This window comes from Austrofundulus limnaeus, unplaced genomic scaffold, assembly GCF_001266775.1.
Source record: "Austrofundulus limnaeus strain Quisiro unplaced genomic scaffold, Austrofundulus_limnaeus-1.0 Scaffold8, whole genome shotgun sequence".
NCBI lineage: Eukaryota > Metazoa > Chordata > Actinopteri > Cyprinodontiformes > Rivulidae > Austrofundulus > Austrofundulus limnaeus.
The window spans coordinates 5,841,287-5,851,499 of record NW_013952410.1 but is presented as its reverse complement, the minus strand read 5'-3'; the positions used below and the strand labels follow the sequence as shown (position 1 = coordinate 5,851,499).

The window sequence follows — 10,213 nt, the reverse complement described above, 5'->3', positions numbered from 1 at the left end:
GAGGGGCGGGGTACACCCTGGACAGGTCGCAAGTCCATCACAGGAACACACATAGAGACAAACGAGACAAACAACCACTCTCACTCACACCTAGGGACAATTTAGAGTTAAGTTATTTAGTTTTAGTTAACTAGAATAACCCTGCTACACACAAACACGTCTGACACAACCAACTCAAACCAACTCGTCTAAAAGCAGCTGAGGTTTTACCTGCTTGTATCTCAGTGTTCTTCTCTCCAGTGTGTTTCTGACAAATGGAGACTTCTTTGGTAAAGTTGAGCTGTCGCTGTCACTGCGGTACAACCTGCAGACGTACTGGTTCCGAGCGCCAGGGGAGAAGGTCTGAGAGCGGACGATGGTGCTGCTGCGCATGAACGGAGAGGCGTGGCCCCAGCGGCTGCCCCTCTCTTTGGGCCGGACCCGCACCGGCTCCGGGAACGGACCCTCAGTCATTGTGGCCTTCTCCACCTGAAACAACAGGTTTCCCTTTGAAAAAGTCCAATTCTTGCTTTATTAGTGAGCAGAGTGAGGACCCTCCAGCTGCTGCAGACCTGACCTTTACTGCAGACAGTTTGCTTGGTGTCTGATCACAGCGCCCCCCGGTGGTCAGGCTAAGACCCTCAGAGCAGGGAGCTGCAAAGGCTGTGCTGTTGCTGCAGCCACTGTCCACAGACTTGGCCTGCCAACTCCTACAAAACACACAATAAAACACACAATAAAACACACACTGCAGGTTAAACCAGGCTCACAGACGATGCAATAAAAACTAAAAGCATGCCGTCACCTTTCAGACGTGGCCTCCCCGTGTTCCTCCCTCTTCAACCTCCGCAGCTCCAGCTCTGCATCTCGCTCCTCCAAGTGGGCGGCGGCCTTAAGTGACAGCAGATTACATGCAGTAGTTTCCTGTGACATCAGACAGAAAACTCCATCTTCACACAACAAAGCCTAAAATCCAGATGGACGGTTTAATTCACTGCTGAAAGCTGAACCGCTTTCTGAACACCTCCTTCACTTCTTTCGAAGATGAAATTAAAAGATGAATTTTCCAGCACATATTGGGACCACCTGACGGAGTCCTCCTTGATGGAGATCTGTTAATGATGCCAACATATACTGGTTGTTGAGCAGTTCTAGTGGAGCTCACCGCTCACTGGGACTGAGTCTATTTGACGGTGAGTGTCACTTGCTTCTCCTTCTGTTGTTAATTTATACGGCTTTATATACTCAACCAGAGTGCTACAAAAAGGAATAATAAAATACAACTAAAAGCAAAAATCCATCTGAATTAGATGAAAATGTTCAATCTCTTATTGGGTATTATAGAATAGAATAGAATAGAATAGAATAGAATAGAATAGAATAGAATAGAATAGAATAGAACAGCCTTTATTGTCCCGCCGAGGGGAAATTCATGTGTCACAGCAGCATCCGTACAGAGGTTCACACACTAGTTACTTTATAAACTATAGATAGTGCACACAAAACAGAAATTAACACTGACTAGCCATGATACAACTACTGATAATAAAAAATATATAATATAAAGAATTGTGCAAGGATAGAAAAAGATATGTTTGGTTTTAGAGACAGTAGACAATCAGAATCTGACATTAGGAATCAGAAATTGTCCGTTTTCAGTGCAAAACAATCTCAACAGAATATAGGCCTGTCACGATAACAAATTTTGCTGGGTGATTAATTGTCTCAAAAATTATTGCGATAAGCGATAATATTGCCTCGTGACCATTTTAAAACTAATAATTATAAAAGCGTAATATATACAGTAAGTACATCCTCTCAAAGATCAATAAACTTTAATTTTTAAAGAATGTTTAACAAAGTGGACTCTCAGTCTCTAACAAAAAAAATGCACTTGAATAAAAAAACAAAGAACAACAAAATGTAAATTAAACACCACACACAACTGAGACAGTAAAACAAAATTAAAGAGCAGCATCTCTTTAGAGATGAAGCAAACTACACACCACGGTTTTTCTTCCCAAAGAGTAAAGGAAGCCATCTTTGTGAAGAAAAACCATCCACCATTAAACAGAGGTGGAGGCCTTCGTGTCCAGTTGTCCTCCTCCTACAATGTTGTTATTGCAAGTATGACTCAGCCCCCTGTGAGCAAAAGGTGTGAATCAGGGCCCCAATGATACCAACACGAAGAGGGAGAGAGGGACAAAAACAAGGGGACGTTGAACCCCCGCTTGCATTCACTACATACACATGACAACACCTAAGAATCACAGCATCCAAACCAATAAGTCAGGTGATGGGGTACATGACATTTAACGTGTCATACCATTTTTATGCTGATGACATTCAGGTCTATCTTCTATTAAGATCTAGCGGATCCCAGTCAGTAAATAGGTTACTTGAATGCTTAAAAGATGTGAGCGCATGGATGGACCTGAACTTTCTTTATCTTAATGATAAAAAGACAGAGGTCATTTTATTCAGTAACTCTGATAAACTGACAGGATGCAGTAGTGCTGTTGGACCACTGGACTCCTTGTCTGGCTGTGTGTCTGTTAGAAATCTTGGGGTGTTTTTGGACTCTGATTTTAAATTTAATGAACAGGTCAGTGCAGTAGTCCAGTCTAGCTTTTATCATCTGAGACTTACAGTATAAGTCAAGTCAAGGATTATCTGCCTCATAATGCCCTTGAGAGGGTTATTCATGCTTTTACCACTTCTAGACTGGATTACTGTAACTCCCTTTATTGTGGGATGGATCAGTCTTTGGTTCATCGTCTACAGCTGGTTCAGAATTCAGCTGACGATTTATTAACAGCGACAAGACGTCATGAACACATCACTCCAATAATGTATTCTCTTCACTGGTTGCCTGTTTCTTTTAGAATTGTTTTTAAGATTTAGTTTTTAAATGTCTAAATTGTTTGGCACCTCATTATCTTACTGAGCTATTACAGCCTCACGTTCCAAATAGATCTCTAAGATCTGTAAATCAAAAGCTTTTAGTTGTTCCCAGGTCTCGGCTTGTGACCAGGGGAGACGTAAATTTTGCAGGTCCTAGGCTCTGGAACAACCTCCCACTGTCTGTGAGGTCTGCTGGGTCTCTAAATGAGTTTAAGTCTCTGTTAAAAACTCATCTGTTTAAACAGGCATTTGAGTCTGAAGAGCAGGATCATTAGGCCAGCCTTTGCTGTTTTGTTTGATTTTATTGTTTATTTTATTACTGTACTTTGTTCATTGTTTTTATTTTATGCTCCTGTACAGCACTTTGGTTTTTATTGTGCTTTATAAATAAACAATGATGATGATGACCCTCTATGAACAATAGAGCCAATCAAGCCTATTGTTAAGCGATGGCCCTCTTTTGCATGTGACTGACCTCTTTGTCCACCATGTGGAGGCGGTGCTTATAAGGCTGAGTTCWCCTGAAACTCAGACTGAAGAAGTCTCTTGGAGGAGAGACGAAACGTTTCACTAAAGAACCCATCCAGAGGACCTACTTATATTTCTTTTTGATCTTTGATGTAAAGTGAGGACCTCTTCAATGTCCTCACTTTGCATCTCTGCTGTGTTTTACTAGTTAGGTTTAGAGGTATGGTGTGAATTAAGTTCTGGTTTATGTTAGTGTTAACTATGGACCAGTAATGGTTAGTTTTAGGGMAAATGTCTGGGTTAGGCACAAATACAAAAATGAATGGAAGTCAATATAGTGTGCTCATTTTGATGCAAATACAAGGATATGTGTGTGTGTGTGTGTGTGTGTGTCCTTGTTTTTCTGACAGTGGGGACAATTTCCCCCCAAAAAAGCAGCCTTGTGGGGACAAATGCCAGGTCCCCACAGGTCCAAATGCAAATTACGGGTGGGGGGTTGGGTTTAGGACTAAGGTTTAGGTTAGTTTTAGGGTCAGGTTAACCTGTGAGGTTAATTTTAGAGGATATGGTCAGGGTTAGGATATAAAGGCTATAAAAATGAATGGAAGTCAATGGAAGGTCCCCACAGGGTTCAAGAACAAACGCGTGTGTGTGTGTGTGTGTGTGTGTGTGTGTTTTTACCACGGCTCTGGGTCTCTGCTCATCATCCTGGCTGTCGTGTCTGCAGTTGGCCAGACTCCTATGTTCTGGTCTGTGTGAATCACTGTTCATTTGGACCGGCAGCCAGTGGTACACCATGTCTGGGTTTCCCTCGCAGTCTGCCAGGCTGAGCTGGGTCGTGCCCTGCAGGAACACATCCACAGCTTCTTCATTCGGCCGCAGATCGAACGTMGAGCTTACGGCGAGCCACGGCCTCCAAGACTTACCAGAAGCTCCTCCTGAGCCTGAGGTCCCAGCGAGCAGACGGACAACTGCAGGCCGCACACCGCCAGGGTGTCAGCGGGAACGGGTATACGGAAGCCTTCGTTGAAACCCATGTGGCACTGAGGCTCCAGAGCGGTACAGCAGTAAAACGCACAGGCCCTGCTGGCATCCAGTGGAATCAAGTGCACCTTCACGAAACTTTGAAAGAAAAAAATGTTTGTTTTTTTTAACACGGGATGTTTTTATTTCTTACACAAAACAAAGCAATTTCAGATAAACTTTTATATAACTTGAGCATATTTAATTTCTGATTTGTGTAAAAGTTGCTACTTTTTTCAATAAATAAACTGTATATCTATATTTTTGAGAAAGAAACCAGACAGGTTTTCTTTCCATTTTACAGAAGAYGAGCCTAAAAAAGCAAACCTTGTTCAAAAACACAACTTTCATCGACAAAGCTGGAAACACTCACACTTTATAGCCTTCTCTCACGCTGGAGCAGCTCAGATTCTTCAGCTGCAGCAGGTGCAGCCGGAGAGACTGAGAGGCAGACTCCCACCTGGAAGGAGAAGAGTTCAGAAACGCTGCAGCCGAGTTCATACAGACTCAAACGGCCGAGGGGCGGGGTTACTCACAGCAGTCCCAGCTGGATCTGAGTAGTCTCGCCTGCAGGGGTCAGTTCTTTCATGTAGGACAGCTCATCAAAGTCCTCTGYCCTGTTAGAGGGAAAACAAAACAAAACACTATTTATTGAGCTTAAAAAGCATAAAAAAATCTAATCCTCATCACTAATTTCAGTCTTTGTGCTGTACCCTGGGCTGAGTGGTTAGCGGAGTCGTCCTCTAATGACAGAGTTGGGGGTTGGATTCCACCATTATTCAATCGCATGTCTGATGTGTGTCCCATCAGTGTATGAGTGCGAGTGACTCAACTGCCACTTTATTAGGTACATCTTGGTAGTACCGGGTTGGACCCCATTTTGCCTTCAGAACTGCCTTAATCAATCAATCAATCAATCAATCAATCAATCAATCAATCAATCAATCAATCATTCATTCATTCATTCATTCATGCCATTCAACAAGGTACTGGAAACATTCCTCAGTCTAGTCCATATTGACATGATGGCATCAAACAGTTGCTGCTGATTTGTCAGCTGCACATCCATGATGAGAATCTCCCGTTCCACCACATCCCAAAGATGCKCTATTGGATTGAGATCTGGTGACTGTGGAGGCCATTAGAGTACAATGAACTCGTTGTGCTCAAAAAGCAGTCTGAGATGATTCATGCTTTATGACATGAGCGTTATTCTGCTGGAAGTAGTCATCAGAAGATGGTACACTGTGGTCATAAAGGGTTCAACAACAATACTCAGGTAGGCTGTGGCATTGACACGATGCTCACTTGGTACTAATGGGCCCAAAGTGTGCCAGGAAAATATCCCCCACACCATTGCACCACCACCAGCCTGAACCATTGATACAAGGCAGGATGGATCCATGCTTTCATGTTGTTGATGCCAAATTCTGACCCTACCATCCGAATGTCGCAGCAAAAATCCAGACTCATCAGACCAGGTAACATTTTTCCAATCTTCTATTGTCCAGTTTTGGTGAGCCTGTGTGAATTGTAGCCTCAGTTTCCTGTTCTTAGCTGACAGGAGAGGCAACTGCTGTGGTCTTCTGCTGCTGTAGCCCATCTGCCTCAAGGTTTGACGTGTTGTGCGTTCAGAGATGCTCTTCTGCATACTTCCATTGTAACGAGTGGTTATTTGAGTCACTGTTGCTGTTCTATCAGTTCAAACCAGTCTGGCCATTCTCCTCTGACCTCTGGCGCCAACAACCATGCCACGTTCAAAGTCACTTAAATCACCTTTCTTCCTCATTCTGATGCTYGGTTTGAACTGCAGAAGATCGTCTTGGCCATGTCTACATGCCTAAATGCATTGAGTTGCTGCCATGTGATTGGCTGTTTTGACATTTGTGTTAATGAGCAGTTGGACAGATGTACCTAATAAAGTGGCCGGTGTAGATGTAGTTTTACAGAGAGATCTAGTAGAGTGTGAATGGGTAAATAAGGACACAGTCCTGTTGGATAGACAGGTGCTGTATTGGTGCAGTCTATTTACTCTCTGGTGGGGAAATGTATTATTTCAGGGTTACCTACTTTCATATGACACTGGTAAAGGCTTGTAGGCGTTGCAGAGTAACCGCATACTGAAAAKRCCTGGGTYAGAGTTTTAAATAAACTGGATTTGCGTAGCATTTGCCCGCAGTGTGATCTAATCCTGGTTTTATGAGAAAACGTAGCAGCTTCTCACCTCTTGCCCCAYGCCTCGAACACACCGCTGTCGGTTGCCAACGCGTCCTCAGAAACTCCTGCAGAGACTCTCCTGGCTCTCCTGCTGCTCCTGTTAGCGCTGTTTCCCCTCAGAGTCACTCCTAAATAATCAATCAATGAATATTCACAGCTCCTCTGTTTTGTAAAGAGGCTCAGCTCTTCACTTGCCTGTGGAGGTGTAGGCCTGACCGCCGCTGTCTTTGGGAATCTTTGCGTCCAGCTGAAGCGTGGCAGCGGGGCTCGCCGGGTCCTCGCTGCTCAATGCCGAGGACTGGGACRACGTCTGAGACTGGGCCCGCAGCCCCTCCAGGAGGCGGCGGCTTGCCTGCTCCATGTACTCCTCCGTCATCTGGGTGAGGGGGCAGTCCTGGGGGGCGGAGTGGTACGGCGTGTCCATCGGGGAGCTGGGAGGCGACAGGGAGGAGAGTGAGGAGCGGGAGGAGAGGGAGGCCAGGGACTGCGGGGTGTCGTGCGAGCGTTTGGCTTTGTTCTGGATTGGGGGCTCGGGAGAGAACGCCGGGCAGTCTCTGGGCACACCCTCTGGAGGAAGCAGGTAACGCACGTGGGCATCCAGAGGCTCTCCGGCGCCCTCGTACTGCGGGACGCCGTAGATGTCACTGAAGCTGATGGAGCTGAGCGARCCTCGGCTGGACGCCAGCGAGCCTCGGCTGGAGGCCAGAGAGCCACGGCTACTGCTGGAGGACACCGTCAGAGAGCTGGCTGACAGGCTGGGGACGGACGAGACAAACACAAATTAAACCTTCAGTTATTACGGGACAAGAATTCTTTACAGCACTGGAGTTCTCTCTGCTAATACCTCATTGCATTTTAACAGAGGTGTCAAGTTATGAAGTACAAATACTTTACTTTAGTAGAAATTTTACTCCTTACATTTTAAAGATGCAAAAAGTATTTCATTTCAGCTCATAATCATAAAAGAAAAAAGAAAGTCATTCACATATAAAGGCACTTCCTGGATACAGTCAATTTAATTGTGGTTGGATGAGAAGTATAAATAAATACCATTCTGACCCTGTGTTAGTTTGTACATGCAGATCTGCACATGACACAAATATCACACATCAGGACATATCACAGATATGTATCCTGGTATGAAGATTAGCAGAGGTATACATGTATGTAGACCAGTGCATCCTAAACTTTTCAACATTAACATTTTAATATAACATTATARTCATTATTGTCTTTAGAAAATGTGTTTTTGGGAAGTGGGGTTGTGAATTATAGACCTCTGTGGTAGACTTTTGTCTTACATAACTCTTACTACTATCCACCTTATTTTTGCAAGCAGAAGTATTGCCCAACTTCCAGGTTTTTGTTCGGCACTTCCAATTCACTGCTTCCCTGGGCTAACAAATAACAGCTCAACTAAAGTGGTGAACTATGTCGTGGGAACATTTCCAAAAATCRCTGAACAATCGAAGTGAAAAGTCAGTGCCAGACCCTCAAACTATTCTCCAGTGTGAGGATATGAAAAAATGGCCTCACATAAAGTACGAGGACATTTTTAACTCTTGTGTTGGGATGTTCAGTTCACAATTACAAAAGTACAGAGGAGTATCAGTACCTCCACAATGGAAAGGTTGGCAACATATTAATCTATAAGAATATTGATGAGCTGGTGCTCATGAAAGCTTTAGCCCAACCCAGCCAGAACAAGTCTGATATTCTCTCTGCATGTTTCCTCATTAAATCAAGCAGAACTACAGAGACGACCAGGTGCTCCTGTGTCACAGGTCAGGGGAAGTCCTGCAGTCATTCAGTGGTGATCTTATTGAAGGTAGGCTAACAAATCATCTGTTCAGTGCAATAACATACCAACTGTTGCCTTCTTCTGATTAGATTGCCTCCTATTAAGCTTAATATAGAATTGTATATTTGTTTAAAATGTATATTGAATTAATGTTATTTTTGAAGATATGAATAAACTTAATAATAATAAATAATAATAATAATATTGAATAATAATAATAATAATAATAATATAGAAAGCAGTGCTAAATTTTTGGGATTGAACTAACGTAACAGATATGGATAACATAAAAAAAAGTCTTTTAAAAAAAGTTTAAAATATGAACCATTTATAGCTGTCACTATAATCTGTCCATATTTTCTATATAACTGACAACAAGGAATGTAATATATTAAAAATAGAAAATACGATGAAAGGTTAATTAGCAAGCCAGTGACCGGACGGGATTTACCGTCTCACACAAAAAATTGACAATTGGCTGAATAAGGTTGATACTAAGTAATGTTAAAACCAGTACTTATACATTTTTACTTGAGTAAAAAGCTGGAGTTGATACTTCTACAGGTCTCTTTATCTATAAATCCCATCAAATATATTATTTTATCAGTTGAAGTCATTGAACCAAATCATAGAGCTCTATGATTTGGTTGATTATATTTTACAGGTCATGTATAGGGCTCATAAAATAAAAACATATTCCAAACATCCAATTAAATTTTGTTAAAAGAGAGAGTTGTTACAATCTCAAGGGGATAGAGATGTTTGTGAAACCTAAATTTAGAACCAGTTTGAAAGAACGATGTACTTCAATAGCAGAGGCGATTGCTTTAAGACTGCAAGAGAAGCTCAGCTTCCCCTAAAATTTAAAAAAATAAGTGATCAAATATATACTGCTTTGTGTTCATGTCATTGACTAAATATGCGCTATAACGWGCTCAACTTTTGTTCAGAATCAGCTTCTTATCACTGGTAATGATGCAGCTTTCCTCTCYCTCATTCCCGCAGCTTCACAGTGCTTTAAACAGTCGGACGCTGAGCGTCCACAGASTTCAATAGTGAAGCAAAAAAATGCAGCGAAACAAGACGAGTCATTGGATAAATGCTGGGCTTTGTCCCGCCCCCGGACGCTGAGCATCTCTGGAGGTCTATGGAGCAGTGGGCGGGCTCGGATTCTGCCCAGATTCTGCATGTTGATTGGATGATCTGTCTGAGCCTGAATCCCATTTTGATTGACAGCGAAATGAGTGAATCAGAGATGTTTTGGTGTAAACATTCAGTGGGAGCAGTTTTTAGTTTCGTTCCTGTTCTGAGCTGAACCGRAGATTTTCCTAATTGTCTTAGCGGCATTTTCTTTGTTAAAAACGACTAGCAACAAATCGAGTTTTTATTTCTGGTGGGTTTTATTGTATCTGCTTGTGTTTGGAGACGGACTTCTATCATCACTCTTTCTGACGCCTGTCAGTTTCTGTCCAGTGGGAGTTGCTGAAACCCTCCGCCGTCACAAAGCACTCAAAGGTGGACACACTTCACTCTAGCCTCACGCCAGTCCCAGCTAGCGAGTTAGCTAGGTAGCAAGCTGCACATAATGGCAGAGAGTTTGAATGTTGTGGACCGGATTTTGGCGAAGCCATTTGATACAGTCTTGTTTACAAAGAAAAACTTTAGAGTTAAACAGCAGGGCTGATCAACTCCTCAGATTAATTTGGTGCAAAAGGTGGGGAAAAGTCAGATTAAAAAAACTTTATTGATCCCACAGTGGGGAAATAACAGGTCTTTTCAGCTGTCCTGGTAAGACAAAGTGAGCTGGCTGCTGTAAAAGAC

At 42.9% G+C, this 10,213-nt stretch overlaps 1 protein-coding gene across 3 annotated transcripts in view; it reads right to left on the bottom strand.

Moving 5' to 3' along the window:
• wwc3 (WWC family member 3) overlaps positions 1-10,213 on the bottom strand; it is a 100,800-nt gene that overhangs the window by 7,779 nt on the left and 82,808 nt on the right. For 2 of the 3 annotated variants that reach the window (XM_014001011.1, XM_014001017.1), the window contains exons 11-19: positions 6,787-7,346; positions 6,599-6,719; positions 4,911-4,991; positions 4,748-4,834; positions 4,278-4,473; positions 4,033-4,194; positions 785-903; positions 557-689; positions 211-468 (exon numbers count right to left, since the gene is read on the bottom strand). In XM_014001011.1, the coding sequence (XP_013856465.1) occupies positions 211-468; positions 557-689; positions 785-903; positions 4,033-4,194; positions 4,278-4,473; positions 4,748-4,834; positions 4,911-4,991; positions 6,599-6,719; positions 6,787-7,346 (1,717 nt within the window). The remainder of the gene's footprint in view (positions 1-210; positions 469-556; positions 690-784; positions 904-4,032; positions 4,195-4,277; positions 4,474-4,747; positions 4,835-4,910; positions 4,992-6,598; positions 6,720-6,786; positions 7,347-10,213) is intronic. The other variant, XM_014001022.1, reaches the window with a different exon arrangement.